The 25,055-nt window shown below is 44.8% G+C and overlaps 4 protein-coding genes across 6 annotated transcripts; 2 read left to right on the forward strand and 2 right to left on the reverse strand.

Annotated features, from left to right (window-relative positions):
* The first annotated feature begins 2,213 nt into the window (after nucleotides 1-2,213).
* LOC109777944 (uncharacterized) lies at nucleotides 2,214-7,515 on the forward strand. Its single transcript, XM_020336507.4, has 4 exons — nucleotides 2,214-2,575; nucleotides 5,432-5,566; nucleotides 5,669-5,755; nucleotides 7,088-7,515. Exons 1-4 carry the CDS (start codon nucleotides 2,444-2,446, stop codon nucleotides 7,247-7,249), a joined length of 516 nt encoding a protein of 171 aa, XP_020192096.1. The 5' UTR covers nucleotides 2,214-2,443; the 3' UTR covers nucleotides 7,250-7,515.
* Nucleotides 7,516-8,139: 624 nt separating this feature from the next.
* On the forward strand, nucleotides 8,140-9,111 carry LOC109777955 (uncharacterized). The gene is made up of 2 exons (XM_020336517.4): nucleotides 8,140-8,979; nucleotides 9,084-9,111. The coding sequence occupies exons 1-2, from the start codon at nucleotides 8,273-8,275 to the stop codon at nucleotides 9,109-9,111; spliced, it is 735 nt and encodes a 244-aa protein (XP_020192106.4). The 5' UTR covers nucleotides 8,140-8,272.
* Nucleotides 9,112-9,781: 670 nt separating this feature from the next.
* LOC109777928 (uncharacterized) lies at nucleotides 9,782-12,045 on the reverse strand. Of its 2 annotated transcripts, none has more exons than XM_020336499.4 (8): nucleotides 11,871-12,045; nucleotides 11,685-11,776; nucleotides 11,240-11,306; nucleotides 11,113-11,143; nucleotides 10,865-11,005; nucleotides 10,378-10,403; nucleotides 10,222-10,295; nucleotides 9,782-10,110 (listed from the first exon to the last, which is right to left on the reverse strand). In XM_020336499.4, the coding sequence occupies exons 1-8, from the start codon at nucleotides 11,910-11,912 to the stop codon at nucleotides 10,050-10,052; spliced, it is 534 nt and encodes a 177-aa protein (XP_020192088.1). In that variant the 5' UTR covers nucleotides 11,913-12,045; the 3' UTR covers nucleotides 9,782-10,049. The 2 variants fall into 2 exon arrangements, with proteins under 2 accessions (XP_020192088.1, XP_020192083.1); XM_020336494.3 differs by having other exon boundaries at nucleotides 11,685-11,779; nucleotides 11,871-12,032.
* A 361-nt stretch (nucleotides 12,046-12,406) lies between these two features.
* Nucleotides 12,407-20,358, reverse strand: LOC109777917 (C2 domain-containing protein At1g53590). 2 transcript variants are annotated; one of them, XM_020336484.4, is made up of 12 exons: nucleotides 20,051-20,358; nucleotides 18,713-18,787; nucleotides 18,425-18,565; nucleotides 18,166-18,261; nucleotides 17,939-18,070; nucleotides 17,160-17,312; nucleotides 17,014-17,055; nucleotides 16,879-16,927; nucleotides 14,529-14,624; nucleotides 14,256-14,439; nucleotides 13,718-13,838; nucleotides 12,407-13,550 (listed from the first exon to the last, which is right to left on the reverse strand). In XM_020336484.4, exons 1-12 carry the CDS (start codon nucleotides 20,174-20,176, stop codon nucleotides 12,684-12,686), a joined length of 2,082 nt encoding a protein of 693 aa, XP_020192073.2. In that variant the 5' UTR covers nucleotides 20,177-20,358; the 3' UTR covers nucleotides 12,407-12,683. The 2 variants fall into 2 exon arrangements, with proteins under 2 accessions (XP_020192073.2, XP_073366312.1); XM_073510211.1 differs by having other exon boundaries at nucleotides 18,713-19,655; nucleotides 19,741-20,263.
* Nucleotides 20,359-25,055: the final 4,697 nt, after the last annotated feature.

Below are 25,055 nucleotides of genomic sequence, written 5' to 3' on the forward strand. Positions count from 1 at the left end.
CGTCGTCCTGCAAACGAAGAACGAGAATAAGAAGAACTAGGGTTAAGGAGAAAAGATAAAAAATAAAAAGTAGCAAACAAATTGATCGGTTGTGTGTTGTTCAATCGTCTGTCACCTCTTGTCAATATAAGAGGCGGATGGGCTTCATGTACAAGAAAATGACTCCAAATCACGTCCAAATCTTTCCAAAATTAACCGAACTCGGATTTAGGTAAGTCTGGGATAACAGTTCGGTTGTTAGGTCCCACAGGCCACAAACGACGTCGGATGAAGATGAGCCCAAAAACTAATTTGACCGTTTCGACGAGACAAACAACTCCCGTGTTGAACATTTTTCGATTCAACGTCGTCTTGTGGGCCGAAACGCTCGTGCAATATAACCAATTGGTGGCCCTACCTATCCGACACAATGTCTGATTGGGTGGACGACTTTTTGCTTGCTCTAACTTTTACATACGACTTTGTATTAAGACGATTTTTATACCCAAATCGACCATTTCGATGAGAGGAAGACAATTCATGTAGAAAGTTTTCTCATTTGAGGCCGTCCTTGAGGATTAATCGGCCGAACAGTGCTCTGGATACAAAATTTCAGTATTTCAAACACAAATTCGGCCTTCGAGATGAGATCGGATGGCGATGTCCCAAACTTCAAAGGTGTTTATATTGATAATACAGAACATTTTCATGTAGATCAATTCTCCGTTTGAGACCATCTTAATTGCATTTCGTACCATGCTAAAATCTGGTGTCAACAGTGTAGAAGTACCACCTGCTATCCTTGCTAACATTTGAGACATGTGCAATGCATTAATGTCAACTATGAGATCAAGACAACACAAAGTAGCAATGTCAAATCCACAAATCCTGATAGGCGACCGCTTTTTGAAATAATTGTTAGATCATGGCAATGCCCAATGAATCAATAGTGCCAAGCTGCAAGGCTCTTCCATCTCCAATGCATACAATCAACACTCGACATCCTAGGGCAACCTCTTGATGCATTCATCATTAGAAGCCTCACTATGCCCTCAACATTGGGTGCTTGCAAATAGTGCTCTCACTATAGTATCAGTGAACACATTCATGCACTTTATGATTGAATCTCCAGCCATTCAAAGATACTCATACAAGGCATATGTAGGAGTGCCATATGCAATCAACCGAAGTGACACAGTCACCTTCTCGAAACAAGAAAAAGCAAGAAGGTTGGCGGCATTTCTTGGTTGCTGGAAGAATGGTTCATTGACTTTCCTGTCGTCGACAATTTGATGGAACAACCATTAGATTGTGCTAAAGCGTCGCCGGATTATGTAGACAGGGAAGGTACAACCAAACAAAAAGTAGTCGGGAATGAGCTCACGTGGCCTTCGATTTAGTTCCGGTGAATGTCAAATGACCAACCAACGATCCTGCATGTTTATCTTCGTTCCGATGGCGCTATCTATTCAGCAACCATCAACACAACCTCATCTTCTTCAGAGTCCATGATCTCACTCTCGGGTTCTGAGCTCGAATCTGACGAAGAATCGTTAAAAACAACTCTAGCATCGTACACATATACACAAAATACGAATAATGTCATCTACACAAATCTATGAACTGCTAGACCAAATCTACAACAATAAAGTCGGGGAAATTACCTCCGGGTAAGTCGTCGAACACCTTAATGACAACGGAAAGCAAATGTAGGGATGCGGTCAAGTGTGTGAGGTCCGAAAACGGCTCAACGGAGACGACCGGAGTCAAATCACGGTGGTCCGGATGGTGAAGGTAGCACCAAACGACTGCGGTGCAGGGATGTGGGTGACGACCGAAGGAAGAATGCATCCTGAAATGTCCGTGGTACCAAGATTTAAGGATGGGGCACACTATATCGCCTCACCCAACTGTCAAATATGGAGACTCACTGACTGATTTGGAGCGTCTTCAAAAATTACGTGAGTCGAGCGGATGACAATTCTACTAGACCTGTTTTTTTAGCCAAAATCGTTATATTGATGGTTATTGTGATGATTGGATCGATACGATGCATCTGTTGTAGAGGTTTTTTTTTTTTGAAAGGTGCCGGAGAGTTGTTCTAACATAACACACTTGTCAACCAAATTCATTTGCTTTAGTTTTAGTTTATGTAGGCTTGTTTGACAAGGAACACACTTTGAATTGTAGACACCATCTAAAAGGGGCCGACGGATTAGTCAAAGGAAAACGAGGAAATCCCAACACCAAAGTCTACTTCCCCCGGTTCCGTTCCGTTCCGTTTCTCAGGTTCTCTTTCCTCACACCATCGACACGAATCGACCCTGAGTCCCGAATCGAATCTCACTGAGTCCCGAGTCGGTCGAACCGAATCCCTCTCATCCCCGTTGATCGCCCACGCCCAACATTCGGGGAGGAGGAATAGCGGAGGAGGAGGCCAAGGACCGCCGCCGCCGCCGCCGCCATGGCCGCGCTGCCGGTGATGAAGCTGGGGACGCTGCTCCTGCGGACGCTGTCCAAGCCTATCGCTAACCGCCTCAAGAGCCAGGCCGCCGTCCACCCCAAGTTTCGCGACTTCATCATCAGCATCGCCCAGGTTCGATTCTCTCCGCCCTCCCGCATCTCCTTTCCAGGGCAAGGACGCCGCAGAACGAAGCTGTTGGGATGCAAATGGTCTGCTCCTAGTTGGCCCATGGGAGGAGATCTGATTAGGTCTTTACAGATTTGAAAAGTTTGGAAACTGATGAATTAGCACTTTGCAGTGTTGCTGCGGCCTGACGACACTTTTGTGCAGTGATTAACTCAGGATGACAATGGTTTCTAATCCCATGACAATGTGCCTTTTATGTGACTTGGGAAAGCACAGTTATGTAAGGTGGTTCAGAAAAGAACTTTCGGGTTGTACATCTATCAATCAGGCTTACTTAGTTTATTAGAATTTCATCAGGAATTAATTAGTGTTTTCTTTATCGGTAAACCCAGATATTCTTTATGATAGATTTGATGTCTGTAAGAGCAACTCTAGCAGATGTGCCATATCCGCAGCCTCCAAAACCGTTTTGGACGGCGCTCCATAAATTATTGGAGGCTGCGGAGACTCTTCGCAAACACTGAGCCTCCATAACATTTCCCCTCTTTATTTGTTTATTTTGGTTGGATCAACTCAATAATACTTCTAATTGGAGGGGTTCAAACAGTAAAACTTGATTAAATTCGAACACCGTTGAAATACAAAGTTCTTATATCGAGGGGAAATGTCGATAAATATATTAGAAGTATGGGGGTGGGGCGGGGGGATTCGTCGCTTTTTACATATTATGTAGCAATTATAGCTGGGGGAAATGTTGATAAGCGGCATTTTCATAGAAACGTAGACTGGATTAGTAGTCTGCGGCGGGTCGAGGACTAGGTGCGACGGGCAGGCCGGCGTGGGACTTGTAGGGGATAGGATCGGCCTCGTAGACGCGGCCACTGTCCCTGGTAGCGTGGTAGCGCGGAATTGGCAAGAGCGCCTACATCCCATGTCGCCTGGGAATCGTCGTTGTTGTCGGGCGCGGCTTGGCCAGCGGGCCATGGTCCCAGATGGCGTGCTCCATCTCCGCGGTCATCACGCGTGCTGCCGCCACCACATTGTAGTCAGCCCAGATGGCGTGCTCCCTCTCTGTTGCCAACGCCCGTTCTACCACGGTCTCCTCGAAAACTACGCCGGCACAGGCGGCATCTTGGACGTAGGGGTCGTGAGGCATCCCAAGCCTCCCTAGCAGTGAGGGAGTGGTGGGAAATCGGATGTGGCCGGGCATCGGTGCGGCGTCAGGCTGCCTTTGACGCGGCTGTGTTGTGGGATTCATCGAGGACGGACTGGAGGAGGGAATCATCGACCTCGGGTCGTCCTCACAGTCAGCATGCTCCCGCATGTTGTGGGACTCGTCGACGACGGATTGAAGGAGGGGGTCCTCATCCTCGGATTCAGTGTGCTCCAGCGCATACCAACGGTCCCACTACTACTCTTTGATGTCGTTGGCCTCCTCCTGCATGTCCTCCTTACCCAACTGCCTTGCCTCCTGCACCGTGAGCTCGACCCAGTCTGGCCTTGGGTGAAGTGACACGGTCTCCTCGAAGACTACACCGACACCGGTGGTATCTTGGAGGTAGGCAGCGTGGCAGGCTTCCCAAGCCTCCCTAGCAATGAGGGAGCGGTGGGAGGTCGGGCGTGGCCGGGCATCGGCACAGGGTCAGGCAGCCTTTGACGCGGCCATGTTGCGGGACTCGTTGAGGACGGACTGGGGATCCTCGGCCTCGGGTCGTCCTCTGAATCGGCGTGCTCCAGCGCGTACCAGTGGTCCCACTACTACTCCTTGATGCCGTCGGCCTCCTCCTGCGCGGCCTCCTTACCCATCTGCCTTGCCTCCCAAACTTCCCTAGCAATGAGAGAGCGGTGGGAAGTCGGACATGGCCGGGCATCAGCGTGGCGTCAGGTAGCTTTTGACGCGGCCGTGTTGCCGGACTCATCTAGGATGGACTGGAGGGGATCCTCGACCTCAGGTTGTCCTCGGAATCGGCGTGCTGCACTGCATACCAGTGGTCCAACTACTCTTGATGTCGTCGGCCTCTTCATGCGTGCCTCCTCGTCCAACTGCCTTGCCTCCTTCGCCGTGAGCTTGACCTAGTCTGGCCTTGGGCGAAGTGACATTGGGAGAACGAGAAGTGGTGTAACCGGAGAAGGAAAGGGAAAGGGAGAAGGTGGAGAGGGGAAGTGGAGTAGTGGATAGGGACAGGGAGGCGCCAACCTCTTAATGTTGTGGGCGGGAGGCCGGCGGGAAAATGTGGCGGGAACGGGCGCATGCAGTTGGACACGTGGTGGCGGCCATTAAATGGCTCGTTTCCCTGTGATATAAGTGGCTACGAGATTCGTACGTGCGACTGCACCATTGGAACAGAAAGAAGAGAGAGGAAGAGGCCGCGTGGGCGGGTGACGAGAGAGGTGAAACTTCCCGCACGAGTGGTTAGGTTTGGATCGTGCTCCAAAACACCAAAACATCGGCCCCAACCTCCAAATATGGAGGCTATGAACCTGGTTTTGGAGTGCGTTGCATATTTTGGCGATCCAGAACCATATGGCGACTGGTTTTATCTGTTGTTTCGCCGTAAACGCGGTTATTTTGGTAGTCGGATCCTTTTGGCAACTCTGCTAGAGTTGCTCTAAGTTCAAGTATTGTTTGAATCATTTGAAATGTGAGAGTGAACCTCAAGCAGATTTTCTGCCTCAGGGTTATGTGTTTTGGTAGCTGTGAACAACTAGCTATTCCTAGTTACTAGAACAAATGATCTGGAACTAATTATACTCTAGGTCCTCATATTTGTTTTTGCGTGGACGCCTGAAAGGAAGGATCATTCCTTCTCTTTTAGTTGTCAAAACAAAGTGAACTGACAATCCCTATAACACATATTGCAGACAAACCATCGTATCACTACAAGGATACAAAGGCGCATTTATGGGCATGCTACTAATGTGGCTATCAGACCTTTAGATGAGGAGAAGGCAGTACAAGTTGCTACAGATCTCATTGGAGAAGGCTTCATCTTTTCGGTATTTTCTAAGCCATTGTTTAACTTTATGTACCTTGCTGTAATACAAGCAATTGAAAATTCACCAAACAGTAATAGCCTTATGCTATGTCTCTGGTTGTAGGTTGCTGTCGCTGCTTTAATTTTCGAGGTGCAAAGAAGTGCTAGGTCAGAGGCTAGAAAGGAGGAAGCTCGTAAACAGGAACTTGAGGTAGTACTGTATATATTTTTCACTTTATTATATTATTTCTCTACATTGTCTTACTTCTTTGCTTAGTTCACTGAAATCAGTTAAATGGACTATGCTAACATGTCCATGCATGCCACGTTCGCTATTCAGTCCTATAGCGGTTAATTTTTATCTTGAGAAACACCGCACACCAGAAAACCGTATCTATAAGCCCCTATTGTGTAGCCATCGGACAGACTCAGTGCTAGAAGCTCCCACACCAGGTGGAATCTGGGGAAGGATTATACAAGGCAAGCCATAGAAATAGAAGAAGTTATACTTAAATTCTTCAGATAAAGCTCTTTCCATTGCACATTTTGTGTTAACCAAGTTTATTAAATGCACAATTTGATACATTCGCAGATATTAGGATGTCTCTGGTGTCTTAAGAACACAGGATTTTACTAGGGATATTTTTGAACTAAATCTCAAGCAACCCCTCATCCAAACATCCTGATTAAGTCACTACCAGAAACTGATCATATTATCATTCCTAATTTGTTGTATCAGGTGATAGTTCGTACATGTTATGTTACTATCAGCCTATCAGGTCAAAATTCATACATGGAATGGACATGCAGATACTAATTTAATATGCTAGAAGATTTTATTCAACCATCTCGCCACCATCTTGAACGCCTCTCTTCTGAAAACATGTGGAAGTATGTAAATACCTGGGAGGCTAGGAATTAACCCAATAAGCATACAAAAGGTACTAATGACGACGACCACAGGCTGTTCTTTCCATTTCCATCTGCGTTGGTCATAGTTATAGAGAATGGCTAGGGCCTACAAAATTTAATCTAGCAAATCATATTACCTTTATATGGTTGACAAATATATTTTCGATGGGTGGAATGTACAAGTTGGAGAATGATGGGGTTGATAAGATAAGTGCAACTATCACATGTTATAGATTTTGCAACTTATTGTTTAATTGGCATTTGCTCAAATATGGGGGGAGAGGAAATCAAATTGATGAAGCTGCACAAAACTGAGCAAATTCAGAATTATGCTAATTACGAAAGAGATTTCTGCAATTTCTATTTGTTTCGTATATTCTTTTAAATCCCATACAGTCGATTAGAATGTTGGTATATTAAAATAATAGCATTTTGGGTAATCGACAGTAGAGTAGTTTATTAAGTTAATGCCTCGTGGCAAGTTAATGTTGTACACATAGGTTTCGATTAGAACACATATGTTCAATTGTTTTCCTTCCCAGTTTATAATGTTTTTCACTCATCATAGGTTTGATTATATACATAGGCTTCGATCATATGATTTAGCTTAATGTTTTTCACTGATCCACAGGAACTGAGACAAAAGGAAGAGATTTTAGCTAAAGATTTAGAAGATCTCAAGCTGAAGCTAGCTGAACTTGAGCGCCTCGCCAAAGGCCGGGGCCTTTCTGGAATATTGAACTTCAAAGGTGTCAATGCAGCAGATAGCAGCAAGGAAGCAACACCTGCTTGATTTATCGATTCAACTTTGGTCAGGAGAAAGGGGGATGTTGTGTTGTTGAGTTTATGCACAAAGCACCTCACAATTGGCTAATTGGTTTCTTCTGTCACAGTTCTTTGATATTATAGCCATGCCCATTCTTTGGGTGAATGGATCAAATTTTATGGTGGTTGATCCATTAGACATCCTGAAATAATAGAGTGATTGTGTGAGGAAAAAGCCCGGGTACTTTTGGGTAAGTGACCGCAGAACAAGATATAAAGATGAATGTATTCTTACTTTGGGCCTTTGGCTCGCTAACACATAAGTGAGAAGTATGATTGTGCTGTGGGCTCCCAACAGATTATTATCCGAAATTTCTCCTCAACCATGTATGTCGGTGGTCCATTGTGAGAGACTGATACCAAGGCAGAATGAAACGGTTTGTTTCACCTGATTCTATTTTTTTTTTGCTGAACACATATGTGAGCCGTGGACTTGTAAACGATTAATCATAATGTTGTGTTGTACGGAGTATAATTGAAGATGGCCTCTCCATTTTTCTGAAGAAGACATGTACAACTGATGTCATGTTCTTTTCTGCTGATGCATTCTGGAAGGATTGCTGTTCAGGTACAAGATGTACACATCAGTGCTTTCTTATTTTCTTAGTTTAGTGGATCACACATGTCTCATCTTGCAGTGTTTCCTTGAATAAAAATGCATTTTTGTATTGCATAGAAACTGAAGACACGTGTTGCATGAGTTACTCCATGCATGCGTCACGTGACATAATTGCATGGTCTGTGAAATGAAACTACTACGTGTACTGAACTACTGATTATATGTGTGGTTTTGCGCGTATGCTTTTGTACAATGTATCAGTAGAAGTTTCCATGGGCCTATCTATTTGTTCGGTGAAATCTTCCTGTGAGCAACCTACAAAACCGCAAACCCTACTTCCACCTTACTATCTTTGGGAGCGCATATATACGCGTAGAATCGTACACACGCATCTCTCTCCTCTCTACACTGTGTTGCGTAGCCCGGACCGACATGACCGGCGGCGTGAACGGCAACGGCGGAGGCGGTGGGGGCGGCGGCGGGGCGTGCGCGGTGTGCAAGCACCAGCGGCGCAAGTGCGAGCCCAACTGCGAGCTGGCCGCCTACTTCCCGGCCAACAGGATGAACGACTTCCGCGCGGTGCACCTCGTCTTCGGGGTGGCCAACCTCACCAAGCTCATCAAGGCCAACGCCACCGAGGCGGCGCGCCGCCGCGCCGCCGAGACGCTGACGTGGGAGGCGCGGTGGCGCGAGCGCGACCCCTCCGAGGGGTGCTACCGCGAGGTCTCCTGCCTCCGCCGCGAGAACGCCGTGCTGCGCGCCGAGAACGCCGCGCTCAGGCGCCGGGCCGACCAGTGCGCGTGCTGTGTCACCACGTTGCAGCAGCAGCAGCAGCAGATATTGCTCGTCTCGGCTTACAACAACGGCGCCCGGCCCCCCGGCGGCGTGCTGCACGGGGCCAGCGCCGGAGTCGTGCCCGGCGGCTTCTACAGCGGCAATGCCGGCGCCGTCCGCGCCGCCAATGGCAACGGGGCGATGCCCGCGCGCCCTCACGTGTCAGCTCCGGCGCCGCAGACGACGATGGTCGGATGCGCGCAGGGCGACCGGCACCACGCCGCGTCCGGCGGAGCGAACGGCGCCGGCGCGCCGAGGCCCGGGGCAGCTGGTCAGGCGGAGCCCAGGGAGAAGAGCAGCGCGAGGTAAGTTGAGGACGCTTCTCATTCTTCCGTTGAGGTGGAGGTTTGCATTGCATGGTGGATATATATATGGGCTTCTTCTATGCGTTGTGTTTTTGCAACTGCAGGTGTGACGCTCAGCGCACAGCTAGCTAGCAGTGGGCTATGGGAGAAGATGAAGGCAGAAATTCAACCGTTTCATATGAAATTCATGTCCTAAGTAGGAAAAAGCCCTAAGTGTTGGTTTTGGAATAAAAAGTACTCCCTCCGTCCCATAATATAATAGTGTCAAAAACGTTCTTATATTATGGGACGAAGGGAATACTAGCTTTACTCTTTTTTTTCTTCTTCTGCTTGAGCAGGACATCTAAAGTTCAAAGTGTAAAAACTCAGCTTTGTATAACTGGTGATTCATTTAATTAGAAGCCAGAAGATGATTCATGCAGTTTAGAGACTTTCAAGCTATACTTGTTGATTTAAGCAGCTGGTCATCCTGCTGCAAATCTAGAACCTCAGTTGCATTCAGTATTATCCATTCAGGAAAAGCACATGAACTGGAGTAGTACACCTCACAAGTCACAAATACTATAGGGACTAAAAACACAGGAACGGAGAGAGTAGCTTTGGAGGGACAGGAGGAGAGGCATTGCCTTAATGTATTGCTACTCGATGAAATCAATAAGATTATCTAAACTCCTGAGTACGGGCCCTGGTGAAACTGATAAAGATTTCTCCCCAAATGTGACCGAGAAAAAACTTATGAGCGCACAAATTCTATGTCGGCACAAACTGGAGATGACTCACGATAGCAAAGCGCTCAGACCGGTTGGATCAAACTGAGAGTGCATGACAAGGGTCATGGTTCATTCAAATCAACAATGACACAAATAAATGTGTCCAATATTTTCTCAAGTAGTATCAAATATCAGCATGCGGATGGAGATGCATGTTATATTCGATATTTCTAATAGGAACAGAATATTAGGATTCCTTGTGCTACAACCTCAAAAGAAACTGAAAATTCTACACTCAAGCCATATAACTCAGATGTTCACCAAAACCAAGCAGGATACTGCGGGAACAGCCATAGGGATTTAACGAGTCTCATCGGGTACTGCTGCTTCACCCTCTCTTACCAAACCAGCATCACCATTGCTAATCAAGAGGAACCAAGATAAATATATCAGTCAATTCATATGAGCATGACATTATAACCAGCAAGATTGCAACAAAACATCACAGTAGGTTTAAGCTAGGAGACCTCACCTTGACTGACCAGAGCCTTGCAGTGAGGGTGAGTCAACTTGCATTGTTACAGGGCCATCATTTACCAATGAAACCTGCAAAAGTTCCCAATTGACATGCATTCTGGAAAGTGTAATGTGAGACAAGTCAGTTATAGCATCTGTTACTGGGGGGCACCTTCATCATTGCTCCAAAAATGCCATCTGCCAAGAAGAGATGAAGTAGGGACAATTGTCAGGAATAGGTTCAATGCGACAGTGACTTCTAGCAGGGATCCTTCAAATGTACAGGAACAGATAGCAAAAAAACAGAAATAGCAGCCTCAATATTGTATTATGCGAAAACCATATAATCAATAAACTGGCATACTCATGGCAAGGTATCAGGGGAGTACAAATCTGAACAAGAAGAAAGTATTCTTAACTTACTAATAATATAACAGAATATGCCGTAAATTGAGTTTTTACTTTATAATGGAACAGTCGGACAGTCCGTGCAGGAACATTGAGAAATATGAGAAAGTATCCATACATCGGTTACCATGTGAAAACCTCAATAGGAATACAGGTGAACTTATGTAAAGAAGATCGATTTGATGATGAAGCACTCAAGATGGCCAACTTCATAAACGTATTATGCAATATTAGAAGCATGAACATATTACCTTTAACTGAATCAGTTTTGTACGACTTTTGAAACTTCTCGACCAAAGAAGCGTAGAAAGGTTTTGCTTTCGCAGGTGGCATAGCCACATGGAAATCTGGCTTGTTACCCTTCAGGATTCCATATAAGGTAAATTGGCTCACTGAATAGGATAACAACTTAGAAAAAGAATAAATAACAACATATCAACTGTTAAAGGTTATGCCATTGCAGATACAGAAGTAGAGAGAGCAAGTTGCATTGTATTACCTAACAGGACTTCAAAGTTCCGCTGCATAACCTGCAGAAAGTGAAACGCAAAATAAAGTTCAGGGGGTAATCAACATGCTGAATGCTCTCCTAAGCAGAATTGCTTATAGATGACTCTGAGGCTTACGCTCTGATCCCATGCTTTTCCAGTCTTCTCATTAGTAAACAGCCTCATATTCAGGACCTTCCGACAGCTACGGAAATAGAGTGTTAGCATGAAACAGACACCATCACAACGAGATATATTTACTGGACATTTCAGTATAAACAAATTCTCTGTTGTCAGAAAAGTAACGGTGACAAGTGAGTCACTGGTACATGAATTGCACAAAAGTTAAGCAAAACTTTCCAAATTACAGAGTGTCACAACAGAATCCTTCAAGCACCAGAATACAGCACCAAGTACACATCACTATTTATTGATACGCTAACGATTGTCATCTTAATCACTCAATCCACCAAAAGGAGTAATCAATTACACATCATTCACCCAGATTCCGGTGGAATACCTCCCTGCGAGAGGGAGAGGGTGCCGAGGATTAGGAGGGAGAGGTCAGAGGTGGGTTCATTACATGTAGTCGGCGTCGGAGCTGGTGTCAGCCTCGTGAACGCCGACGAGGACGAGGAGGCCCGGGCCGATCGCCGACACCACTTGCCCTTCCACCTGCTACCCCCGCAAAGACCAATCAGCGCCCACCTCTCCCAATGATTCCGTGCAGGATACAGCGGATGTGGCGAACTGAAGAGGAAGCGGTCACCTCGACGCTGGCCGAGAGGACGCGCTGCACCACGGCCCTCATTCCCTTCCTTCTGGCCTCCGCCGCGGCGAGGCTCCGAGCTTCCTGCGAGTGGGCGAGTCGCCGGAGACGGCAGTCGGCGACTGTGGTGGGCGGGTGGGCGGAGTGAGCAGCGGAGGCCTCAGCGAGGGTCGACGGGCCGGTAAAAATGCCCATGATTTATTGGGTCTAACAGGCCGGGCTTTGCCAGGATCACATTTTGGACCGGGCTTTGCCAGGATTTGCACTCTTGACATTTTTTTTTCCTGTTAGAGCTTGGCATTTTTTTGCCACTTGTTAGAGCTTGACTTAGAAATATCCAATTGTATTGTTTACTTGTTGTCAAAACACTATTTTCTACTCCCTCAGTCCCATAATATAAGAGCGTTAGTGTCAAAAACGCTCTTATATTACGGGACGGAGGGAGTATTTTCTAGGAGTAGAAAAATAGTGTTTGACTTTTGACAACATGTAAAAGATAACAGTATCATCACCAAATTTATCTCACGGCCATGAAATTTACGTGGAAAATAGCACTAATTCCATTAACATACATGAGTCTGGGTATATATATACGTACAGATTGTTTGGGAATCTTACATCTTTACACCTGATTTGTCCAGAAATCCATCTTACAACATGGTCACTCACCTAGCTACGAGTGCAGAGGCGCACAGCACACTGCTGTTCGTCACATTCTACAACCACCTCTAAGTTCTTTATTCTTCACCCATATGGACAACAAGCACAGAGAATTTTTGTACCAATTGCTGATCTTGCATCCACTCTTCTGATTTATGAAGCCCGAGTAGTATTTTCTGCCTCCACGGCAACATCCTGCACATTGCCATCTTCCGTTGTGGGATGGACATCCATCGGCTTACCCTCTATTGTAACAGGCCCTTCATTCACCACCAACTCACGTCCATACGCATCGGCCTGCTCCGGGACATCCGGCGTCTTGTCGTCCCGTCTCTTCATGGAGATCTTCCTGCTCAGTGTGCTTGTCAGTGATCTACCCGGCTCCCCTGCGTTCTTCTCCACCACCTTCACCATATCTTCTGTCAAACTTCCCGCGTCTCCTCCTTTGCTTGCATCGTCGCTGACCACAATCTTTATCGATGTCCGCTTCTCGCCAAGCTCCTTCAGGTTGGGACGTGGGGTTCGGGGGAGCTTCGGATCAAGATCCGGCGAACCTTGACGCGGGGTCCGCGGGAGGTTCGGATCAAGCTCTGGTGCACTCTGAGGACCAGGACTTGTGGGGATGCTAGGGTCAATGAGATCGCGAGAGCTCCCCTTCTTCGAGTTCCTCCGGAAAAATGAGCCCATATTGAACATACCGCCACGACCACTCTTTGGGGTAGGAGTAGGAGGGGCTTCCTTTGATATGTCAACCTCTTGGAGGATCTCCGTGTCTGGATTACGTGCCCGTCCTTTCCTGGATTCCCATGTCTGGGGAACACCAGTTCCAGGGCGATGTACATATACACCTCCAGGTTGCTCTTGTCCATCAAAGTCAATGTGCTCAACTTCATCCAGTATAACTTTCCTTTCTTCAAGCAGCTTAGCAGCATCCGACTTGCTATCAGCAGAGGTGGGCAGTGGCAGTTTCGCATCAGTTTTCGCTGGTGATTCTTCCAAACTCGTTGTTGCCTCCGTCTCCTTCAAAAACATTCGGGATAGAGTTATTCTACAATAATCATGTCCTTGTGAAGAGATGGTAATCTAGTTTTACCATTCATTGAGGTGCTACCTTGCTACCATCGTCAGATGACCACCAAAAAGGTCTTAAAAACTATGGCCTAAAAGTTAAGAATGTTATCACCAACCTCTGATACATCTTCAATCGTTATAGCCAGGTGGATCCTTCCTTTCTTGACATTCTTCAGCGATATCCATTTGTCATGTCTTTGTCCACCTCTCAGTTCATTTACGTCTACGGTACATTCTCTGTAAACAAATTGGAATTCATCATGTATTTATTTTTCTTTCAGTAAAGGACCAAATATATCTGTTCAGTAAGAAACAGCACACAAGGGCCAATTTTCAAGCCAAGATAAAACAAATGCCAGAACTCATCTTTTAGGGACCACAGCAGAATCACAACACTGCTCATTGCAAATATTTTTTTTCGAGAAAACGCAAGAAGCTTTGCATATCGATGCATTGATAGAAGAAAAGGTTATGTACATGTTCATTGCAAATATAGTTCTACAGAAAATTAAGGATCAAATGTCCAAAGATTGGCATTTAAAGATTTGCTAATTGCTCCTCCATGTCTCAAATACAAGACAATACATATGTTATCCTATGGATCTCCTGGTTAGAGTTTCATATAGCAAGATGAGTTCAGAAAAAAGAACATACCCAAGCGAGTCATCAAACATGTGGTCCTTATCGCGAACTTCCATAACAAGTTCATTTGATGCTTCCCACGACGTGATGGGTATCTTGAATTCCTCAAACCATTTAGGAGATAATGTTTTCCTCTGTATTTGAGTTTGGAATTTAAAAAGACCAATACGACCTCTGACATAAGGGTCCGACAGCCCTATAAAATAGAACATTAAATGTTTGAAACAAAGGATGAATAATGCAAACATTTCGACAGGGGCAGCCACAGCCGCAGGTAATTCTCACCGTTTATATCAGCTGGTTTCATGTCAAGCCCTTCCAAAATCTCAAGTTTCACATATGCAACAGGAGGTCTCTCCTCAATGTTGAACCAGTTATTTTCTGCAGAATGTTAGATATTAATGGAAAGCAAGTAGATAACATAGCAGAAAAGGGTTAGAAGATTTATCATCACAAAAAGTATTAAAATGAGAAGTATCATTCTTCCAAAAAGTAGGACAAAGTACAGATGTTATTTAACTTTAAGCACGATCATATTAGTTTTACTTGTGCCAGCACACTCAACTAAATAAACGAGTGAAAAAATGTTGGTTCATATTAACTCTACACCATAGGGCGGGCCTGGCGCAGTGGTAGAGTCTCTCCACTTGTGGCCTGGAGGTCCTGGGTTCAAACCAGCCTCCTTGCAGAAATTCCCTTCCCCAGACCCCACCTTGTGTGGGAGCTTTCAGCACTGGGTACGCCCTTTATTGACTCTACACCCTATCTGAACTACTTGATACTACTAGTATTTAGTGAAGTAATATTTCTGAAACTGTAATATTTAGACCAGCAGGAAGAAAAGACGATTTCTGATGGTGAAAGGGTCGGATGAGGATATTCAGAACCTCAAGTTCCTCCTCCTTTGCTTTCAGGAAATGTCGGGTCTCACAATTAATTTTGCCAAGAGCGAGGTAATGATCTTGGGATATTCTCAGTCGGAGGCCCAGCGGATTGCTAATCGTTTAAATTGCCACTTGGGATCCTTCCCGACGACTTACCTTGGCATGCCACTTAGTGACACACGCCTCCTGGAGAAGGATTTCCGTCCAATAATCGCCAAGCTCCAACCTAGGATGGAGCCATGGCAAGGGAGATGGCTTTCCAAAGCCGCTCGAGTGATTCTGATGAACTCCTTCCTTATCAGCCTATTGATGTATATCATGGGATTCTATAGTTTACATGAATCCCTCCATCATGAGGTCAGTAGACTCCTTTCCCGATTCTTCTGGGCGGGAGAGAACAATAAACAGAAGTACCATATGGTGAAATGGTCCGAGATCTGTAAACCTAAGGACCAAGGAGGCCTTGGGGTCATTTCCTCCAAGCGGATGAATATTGCCCTCTTATCCAAATGGCTTTGGCGGATCCAGACTGATGAAGGTGGCCTGTGGCTTGAGATTATCCGTGCGAAGTACCTTCGCGGGCAACCGCTGGCTTTCGCGCCTAGGTCTGGAGGGTCCCAATTCTGGCAATCGGTGATTCGTCTGATGCCGGTCCTGCGCATTGGGACTTCCATCAGAGTAGGTACCGGATCAGCCACCTTATTTTGGCTGGATAGATGGGCTGGTACCCGCCCCTTTGCGGAACGTTTTTTTGCGTTATTCTCGATCTGTGTCCGCCCACAGATCTCCGTGGTTGTGGCCTTGGCTAACTTAGGTGCGATTGCCTTCCGCCGTACCTTCAGGGCGGTGGAACTTGAGCAATGGGATGAATTGCTCGAGTGTATTGCCCTCCACTCCCCCTCTCTGGAGCCCGATGCGCTATCTTGGCACCTCGAGCCAAGCGGCAGATTCTCGACTAGATCCCTGTACCAGGCGATTGTTCCCACTCCTGGTCCGGTGGAACTAGCGGTGCTTTGGGAGATCAAACTCCCCTTGAAGATCCGCATATTTCTCTGGCAATGGGTTAGAGGTCACCTTCCCTCGGGCACAGAGGTCCGTAAACGTAATGGCCCTGGGGATGGCCTCTGCCCCATTTTTCTGGTACCGGAAGACTGCAACCACATCTTCTTCCGGTGCCCGGCGGCACAGTTCTTATGGAGTTGCTTCCGGGAGGTGGTTGGTGGCAGTTGGTGCCATGACAACCTCCCGGATTTGTTCGGGGAGGTCCTTAGACTCCCCTGCACTAGTCGCGCCCCCATTTGGGTGGCTTTGGGTACCCTTGCTTGGTCCCTTTGATGTACCCGTAATAAACTAGTCATCGAACGCGTGATTCCGTCTCGTGTGACTGATGTGATCTATAAAATGTGTGGCTTCTTACAGCTCTGGAGACCGCTTAGCAAGCGGCGCGACCGAGACGTCATCGACTACATTAGGTCATCGACAACATCATGGCGGGTCTTCGTTCCTCGGCGGCGGCTTTTGCTCCTCCACCTCCACCACCACCGCCGCCTCCCGAGCCGGATTAGCGGTTCTTTTTAGCTTTCTTTGGGGCTTGTTTTGCTGTGCCCCCAGCATGACTCTATGACTTGATTGTACTTTGTACTACTATGTTGGATGCTCGGTTCTTTGCTTTATAATTAAAGCGGGGGGAAACCCTTTTTCGTAAAGACGATTTCTGAAACACAAGCATGAAACGGAAGGTTACTTCTTACCAGAAGGAGTAGATGAGAACTTTTCCATGTTGATGACAAGCATATTGGGCTGGAAAAAGAAAAGATGCATCAGCAGTTAAAATATCATAATTAAAGGTAAGATCTGTATTTCTGAATGGGGCAGAGTGATCTAACCTCAACTAATGTCTGCCCAAATGCAGTATCCATCAACTTATCCTGGACAAAGAAATAGAGGAGACCAAGTGAGCACTAAGAAACATATTCAACAATGTCACCAAAAGGTCTAGAAAAAGGAAAAGTATGACATGTGGGGCAGTTACCAGCCATCCTGAAATTCCTGGAAACTCAGTGACATCAAGTCCGTGGCCAACGAGTGGTTTTACCGTCATTTGAAAATAAGGAGGCTCCACAAAGCATAGTCTTAGACGGCCAAGAAATGGCCAACTCCGAACAAACTTCACACCAAGTAAAACCTGCAGTGAACATATTTTTGTACTGAGAACAAGGTAAGGATAAGGGGAACAAACTGACTGGTGTCTCTAATGAATGATAATTTACTGAAATTCAGATTGAAACCTTTTCTTCTCTTCTCTTTACTCCAGAAGGATTTTGCATATCTTTTACAACTACATCAGTACACTTTTAACAGTTGAGGATCTCTTCTTTTTTTTTCCCTTTTTTAAGAAGATACATGTAGGCCACTGCTGGCTCCAAAGTTGTCGTTGGCTTCATTAGGATTATATCAGTACTAGCAATCTACCTACAGATGCAAGAATAATATTTGTTTCCATTCACTCTACAGGGCAGCCACTGAGCAAACTAGCCTCCACCATGGTGAGAAATGGTCATTCCATTCCTCCACTGAGCAAACTAAATCTAGGTGTTGTGTCTATTTTGAGTAAGGAAAAACAGGCAGCCTTAACCAATTTTGAGCAAGAGGTATAATAAAAAATAATGTGTTATTTTTAAGGAGCAAAAGAATTCTGCTATACATGTGTATTTGCTTAGTCTTGTACATTTTCTCCATATAATATCCGAAGAACCAAGTTGCCAATCACTTGATTAGTGATAGAATGATGGTGCTAACTAGGTGACTTGCCTTTCCTTCGACATGCATCCTAGTCAAATGCATGTTTGCGGTCATTCCAAGTCCCACACTCTTATGCAGCTGCATGGCAAGCACAACACTCATATCTTCAGCAGATAGGAAGTTCATCCCTAGCTCCAAAACCTGGGTCAATCGATCGGATGGCATACAGATCATTACAAATGTACATCCCACGGAAGGGAAAGGAAAGAATCAGATCAAAAGAAAGTAACGCCCACCAAATGGTCATCATCTGATGTCTCAGGCAGAACTCTCATCGAGGTAAATATTGGTGAATCCCTACCCATGTAAAGCTCCTGGACACTTGCTTTACTCTGCACAAAAACTACATGAATTGAGCCATACTCACTTAAGGTGACTTCAAAAAACAAGGTTGAACTAGCAGTTTTAAGTTAAAAGCCATGCAATAGAACCTCATCATGAATGTAAGACATTAGTGGAAAGGACGTAGATATAGCAGGAAGATATAAAACATACAACTATCCAAGGTTTGAACTTATCCAAGAACCACGGTATGATGGGCCGTAAAAGTTGTGAAACAATCTTCTCCATACAGATAGGCCACATCTTTTTGACTGCATGATTTAACCAACGTACTGATTCTCCATCAGAAAGCAGCTGATAGAGAAAACAAAATGAGTTTAGTGTGGCCACAGATCACAACAAAGTTAAAAGCAAGAAAGGGTATGCTAGCCTAGTCAACCAAGTTCATCCTTGTAATAATTGACACAAACATTGATTTTGGATTGCAGAAAAGGTGCATACTCTTTGTTGGTAGGCAGATTTCATTTCCGCATGTTGTATTCGCTTCCGCAGTCTCATTGCGCAGCGGGCATTTACCTACAATAAAAACAAGCATAGTTTAAATTTTAGTTCTGGAACCAAACAGCCATGATAAAGTCATACGTATTTAGTTCAGATTTTCTGGTATCTAGCCATATTCATGCAAACATCTAAGCCATTATCTGGAAGGTTAAAATTTGTGCATCTGAAGCTAGAACTTAGTAGTAACAAAAGTCATATAGAAGAAAAAACATTTCAAATGGAAACAGGGGGTAAAATAAGGAAAGAAAATTAGTGCAGTAAAGACAGCTCAAAGCAACTACTGATTGGCATTGATTGGCAATACCAGGGAAATATTTAATAAAGTGACAAGGCGGCGTCTATCTCAAATACATTACATGCTTTAATTATTAAAGTGAGGTTAGTCGAGAGAAATCTTGTTGGAAATTCATTGATCCTGCTCAATGCTTATGAAATTATATTGTGATTTACCAATCCCTAAAAGTTGGTGCGTTGCTGAGCTGCATAGAAATCCTAGGGAGTAGGGACACTAGCTCACCATATCAAATTGTTGTAGCCACAAAACATGGATAGATGATAAATTTTGCTCGAACAACTAATATTTCTCAAACGAAGACATAACTTTCGTGAATTACGAATTTATATGCTTATATTCCATTTAAGGCAACAAAATTTCCACTGTATCATGTAACATGTTTAATAACTTTTTCCCCAGAAATCTAAAAGGAAGTATTCAACAAACTAAAAGTCAAATTCACATTTTCCCTGGAAGCATAGAACCATCAGGTTACAATTTATTAAAAAAAAACATCATATATTGCAGAAGCTGGGCTACAGCGCGGCGTCCCCAATAAATGCCCAAGAAAACGCATAACAGTATGTCTGTCGCCTGTTCCAAGTACTCCTACACATATGGAGAAATCATCGGTACTATGCCCAGCCATAGTATCCTACAAACTCAATTTCACAAAGCATCAGAAACATCATACCAGACCAAATATAATTCCAATAAAGAAAACCAGGTCAAACCGGGCGGCTATAACCCGCAAGCGCAGCCAGGATCATGCACGGTGTGCCTTATAAAGCTCTGTAACCACCAGCTACGTCAGCAGAGACGAGTCCAAGGCACCGGAGAAGTGGGGAAAGAGCAGGAATCTGGGAGCCAAAGCGACGCAGAATAACGGTGCGGTATAAACCCGGATGCAGCAGGCGAGCACGCAGTTCTAGGAACGAAGCCGTATCCCGGGATGGGCGAGGCGGCGGGGCTGAGAGAAGCAGCAGCAGCAGCAGCATACTTGCCATGTATAGGTAGAGGAAGGCGATGAGGAAGACGACGGAGTGGCAGCAGCCGAAGGAGGCGGCGGCCCACAGCGCGAGCAGCACGAGGCCGATGTGGTGCACGATGGAGAGGTCGCCCGCGTCCATCGCTGCGCCGCGCCGCGCCGGCCGGCGATCTTGTTTGCTGCCGCGAAAAGGAGTTGCAGTGGCGGGTTTGTGAATCTGGGTGGAACTGGAACGGACGAGGGGGGCGAGGCGAGGCGAGCGAGCGGGTGCGTGTCCCGGGAAAGGGATTTCTGAAAATGACGGGGTGGTGAGTGAGAGATTATTGTCATCCATGACTGACCCGAGCCGACACGTAAGAAAGTGGCAAGTGGCGTGGTGGTACAGGAGCCCCGCACGCGCATCGTGCTCCGGCCCGGTGGGTATATCGGCCGTCGTCACTCCTATGCGAGTGTGCGACGTTTATGGTCATGGCATGGGTGCTAAAAAAAAAATCGTCGTGCCTATTTTTGTAATTTTCTCATATAAAAAAACAACCACTCGTAATATGTAAGTAGCTGGTTATATCTTCTATATTGTACTCTCTTCGATCCAAAATAAGTGTCATGATTTTAGTTTAATGATAGTGACACAAATGATAGCTGACGTAACATGGCTTTCTAATAAATGAAAGATATGTGCATATAACTTTTTTAAAGAAAATGGTCACCTCGTTAAATGGAACCAAGTTTGAACATGAAGCGTACAACTTATCTTGGAAAAATTCAAGCGCGTCGAAGGCGGAATACAATTTCATGCGTATCTCGGTACTAAATCGTTCACTTAAGCCACTACACTCAATGGCGGATCCAAGAATTTAAGTTACCTGGAGCGAAAAATTAACTTGAAAAATATGAAGCCACACGAACTCTGAAAATAAACATAACTTAAGAAATAATACAAAGCTACATGCACTCTACAAATCTACTAATTATCCAATATACTTCAAGACCCCCCTCCCCTCCCATCCCCGACGACCACCCGCTGGGCTTCCCTGACAACTGCTACAAGAACGTTAACACCCACATCGCCTGCTTTATCACTTTCCCATCGCCCATTTCGCCAGCCTTTTTGACTTACACTACTAGGGAAAACCTTATACACAAAATCTTAACAACGGCGCGGTTTAAAAACAGACGCTACTGCTAATTAGCAGTAGCGTGCTTGAGGAAACCACGCTACAAATAACCCGGTAGCAGTAGCGCTCTAGGTGAAACAAGCGCTACTACTATAATTGCCACGGCGTTGCCTCCAGGCTCGGTATAGTAGTAGCGCCCTTCCCTGGACGCGCTACTGCTAAAGTACTTAGTAGCAGTATTTTTCTTTAAAACTCGGTGCTGCTAACTATTGCACCTAATTAAGTTTAGTCCCATACTGCTAAGCGATCAAGGTGTTTACCACCTTAAATATGTTACTTCTCAAACTATCTCGAGCACTTGGTCTTCATTGAACTATATATGTAGAATTTGTGCGTGCAATATGAATCCTCGCCTGTACCTATACAGGTATAGTGAGGATTCATGTTGACTATTTAGATTCTACACAAAAAGATCAATGATGATCAATGTATATTTTTTATGCGTGCTTAGACTTAGCAGTAGCGTTTTTATCTAAAACGCGCTGTAGCTAATTTAGCTATAGCCCGTTTCCTAAAGTGCGCTACTGCTAGTTCGACTTAACCACCCGCGGGCTTAAAATTTCACTAAGTCCTGCTTCCCCCCTCTTCCCCCCCTGTTCCCCTAACTCCTCTGTCGCCGCCGCCCGAGCCCGAGCCTGCCCTCACCGCCGCCGCCCGAGCCCGAGCCTGACCTCACCGCCGCCGCCCTCGACCTCACCGCCGCCGCCCGAGCCCGCCCAGGACCGCCGCCTCCCGATCCCGAGCCCGCACTCGCCGCCCCTACCTCTCCATCGCCGAGCACCTCCCCGCCGCCGTCTCTCCCCTCTCTGTAAGCCCCCCACCCCTCCCCCACCCCCTCTCTCTCTGCTTAGTTAGTAGATGTTTTTTAGTAGTAGTAGATGTTAATTTAGGGTTCATAGATAATGATTTTTAGTAGTAGTAGATGTTAATTAGTAGTAGTAGATGTTTTTTACTATTGTATAATGTAGTTTTTTTTACTGTTTTTAGTAAGTGTTTAAAATAGTTAGTAAGTAAATTAATAAAGTAGTTGAACTAGTTTAGTTTTAGTTGAACTAGTTTAGTAAGTAAATTAATAAACTAGTTGAACTAGTTGAATTAATAGAACTAATGTATTTTTTGTAAGAAAATTAATATAACTAGTTGAACTACTTTATTTTTAGAAAGAGCTAGTTTTTTTATTTATAGTAAGTTTATATTTAGTAAGAACTAGTTGAATTAATAGAACTAGTTGAACATGTCATATTTGTTGTTATTTTTTTAGTTTAAGCAATTATTCGGGATGTATTAGTGATAACTTATAGGGTTTTTGCTTTTGCAGAAATCAAGGAGCCCCTCCATCATCCTCGCCGTCGTCCCCGTCACCGACCCCCTCCGACCTCGAGGTGAGACCAGCCAAATCTCCATGCCAAACATGTATATCTTGTGTTGCTCAAATAGGATATGTGGTTGCCCAAGTGGCCGGTCATGTTCAGGTTACACCTCCGAGTGGCCTATGTTTTGCCGGAGTGTTGATTAATTTCCGTTCCGGCAAATTTCAGGCGCTCGATATGTCCTTTTTTAGCAAAGGTCAGATTTTTCCGTGAATTCTGGCATGACTTGTGCTAGAATATGTAGGAAATATCGAGTGGCCTGGATTTTCTCGAAAAATAATGATCTAATTAAGGTTTTTTAGTACATATATTTAATTGTACAAGTTTAATCTTTGAATTATGAACGTAGGAAATGTCATACTCGGACGACGACAGTCTCCCGGGGGAGTGCAGCTGGTGCCACGATGATCGAGGCCTGTGCGACAGGTGCCCTCACCTGGACGAAGATCGGCACTTCAGCATTAAGCTCGAGGAGACCTTCGATGTTGAACCGGTACGCAACGACGACAAGTGTTTTTTTCGTAATTAAGCACGACTTCAACTATTTCAACGTCTAATTTTCATCTTTTACAATTCGACTAGCTTATCCCATGCCATGCAAGACGCTGTGTCTTGGAGAGGATGGGTTTTGAAGACCATGAAAATTTTGAAACAAATAAAATACACCTAAGGACCCATCATGATATGGATTTTGAAGTAAATCTGTACAATTCTCAGAGCGTAACCCATTTTGGTTGCCCAAATTGGGAAGCACTTTGCAAAATGTATGGTTTTTATGAGGGTATGATTGTCACCATGGATCTTGGTGATCCTGACATCGAGCAAGACAATATGGACATTTGGGTCCTTGTTGATACGCTTCTGATTCTACCGCTATGTGAGTTTCTCAAACATAGTTATTAACTAATTTGTATTGTTTATTTCAAAATAGTTGACAGCTTATTTTGATTCTTCAAACAATGTGCGGAAGATGGTAGACAAAACTCACTACACCGATGGCTCCGAATTAACTTATAAGGAGAAAAATCATCTGATCGCATTTTGTACTTATCTTGAGAATTACAATACCTATTATCGAACTCCTCCAAATTATGGTGAATATGTGCCACTAGTGCACGTGTTGAACCACGATAACTTCTATGGAGATACCCTGGTAAGATTTTTTACTATTACGACATCCGTGCATCTTTTGCATACTTCTAAAACCAGTACATCATTGCTAACTACGAAGTTATTACTATGTTTTTTAACAAAAAATCCTGATGGATTGTGTGCCTCATCTGATGTATCAGAATGGTTGCCTTGAAGTTCTGAACATACAGCCAGGTCATCCTACGGATCTCACCTGTGCATATCGGATTTCTAAAACAGGTGAACACATGCTAATCAAAGAATGGAAAAATGTTTGGACATTGTAAGGAGGTTCTTGGAAGCAACATTAAGCGAAAGGCAAGAATTGGAGACAGAATAATCTCCATTCTCCATAATGGAGAGTCAGGGGCTATCTTGTTTTTTGCTATTTTACCTTAGAGAATATAGTAGGTCCTATGAGGTACAATATGTTTATTATGTGGTACAATGTGTTAGAGTTGATGATGAGGAGTAGTTGTGATTATGACTAGTGACCAATTTGCTATGTGATGTCTCATTGATGAAAACGATGATCTTGAGGAGGTGTTATATGACAATGATGTATTATGATGATAAGTTGTTAATGATATGATGATGATGATATTTATTATATCATTGGGTGAAAGAACCGCGGATTAGTTTCAGGTGGATGTCCATCCACTTGAAACTAGTCCACGGTTCTTTCACCCCGTGATGTAATAACTTATTATGATGTAAAAACAATCTCTAAATTCCTGTTGTATGAAAACTTGTATAAAGGTGTATGAATACAACATGAAATAAAAAAGAAATAAAATGCGAAATAATAGTAGTAGCGCGGGCAGGGAGAAGCGCTACTAGTAATTACCAGTAGCGCTCTCCTGAGAAAGCGCTACTACTAAGTCGATATAGCAGTAGCGTGGGTTAAAGCACGCTACTGCTAACCTTTAGCTGTAGCGCCGTACCAGTAGCGCTGCTGCCCGCGCTACTGATAGGCCTAAAACCCGTGCTGCTGCTAGGCTTTTCCCTAGTAGTGCTAGAGGGCTCGCAGACCTGCACTGCTAATCTTATGAATTGTAAGTTGGGTTCCTTCCCCGCTACTTATCTCGATGTCCCAATCTCCCCTCTTAAACTCCTTGCGGCCAATTTTAAACCCACCGAATCAAAGGTTGGAGCTAGGATTCCTCCTCGCGGGCAAAGTAATATGATTAACTCTTGCCTATCTAGCCTTCGTACTTTCATTATGAGCTTCTACCGCTTATACGACAGCAATCATGCTAGCTTTGATAGAGATAGTAGGCTACTAAGACGATGTAACCACCAAAAAACACAAAATATGATATAGATGTCATGGAGGACTTCTAAG

This window comes from Aegilops tauschii, chromosome 3 (assembly GCF_002575655.3).
Source record: "Aegilops tauschii subsp. strangulata cultivar AL8/78 chromosome 3, Aet v6.0, whole genome shotgun sequence".
NCBI classification, from domain to species: Eukaryota; Viridiplantae; Streptophyta; class Magnoliopsida; order Poales; family Poaceae; genus Aegilops; species Aegilops tauschii.

Coding starts and splice junctions, on each gene's coding strand:
- LOC109777917 (XM_020336484.4), bottom strand. CDS start 20,176: ATGGACGCGGGCGACCTCTCCATCGTGCACCACATCGGCCTCGTGCTG. Junction 18,566..18,712: donor AATCTGCCTACCAACAAAGA/GTATGCACCTTT, acceptor TTTCTCTATCAG/CTGCTTTCTGATGGAGAATC. Junction 16,928..17,013: donor TTGGGCAGACATTAGTTGAG/GTTAGATCACTC, acceptor TTCTTTTTCCAG/CCCAATATGCTTGTCATCAA.
- LOC109777928 (XM_020336494.3), bottom strand. CDS start 11,912: ATGAGGGCCGTGGTGCAGCGCGTCCTCTCGGCCAGCGTCGAG. Junction 11,307..11,684: donor AGCTCCGACGCCGACTACAT/GTAATGAACCCA, acceptor CTATTTCCGTAG/CTGTCGGAAGGTCCTGAATA. Junction 11,144..11,239: donor GAAAAGCATGGGATCAGAGC/GTAAGCCTCAGA, acceptor CACTTTCTGCAG/GTTATGCAGCGGAACTTTGA.
- LOC109777944 (XM_020336507.4), top strand. CDS start 2,444: ATGGCCGCGCTGCCGGTGATGAAGCTGGGGACGCTGCTCCTGCGGACG. Junction 5,567..5,668: donor GAGAAGGCTTCATCTTTTCG/GTATTTTCTAAG, acceptor CTCTGGTTGTAG/GTTGCTGTCGCTGCTTTAAT. Junction 5,756..7,087: donor CTCGTAAACAGGAACTTGAG/GTAGTACTGTAT, acceptor ACTGATCCACAG/GAACTGAGACAAAAGGAAGA.
- LOC109777955 (XM_020336517.4), top strand. CDS start 8,273: ATGACCGGCGGCGTGAACGGCAACGGCGGAGGCGGTGGGGGCGGCGGC. Junction 8,980..9,083: donor AGGGAGAAGAGCAGCGCGAG/GTAAGTTGAGGA, acceptor TTGCAACTGCAG/GTGTGACGCTCAGCGCACAG.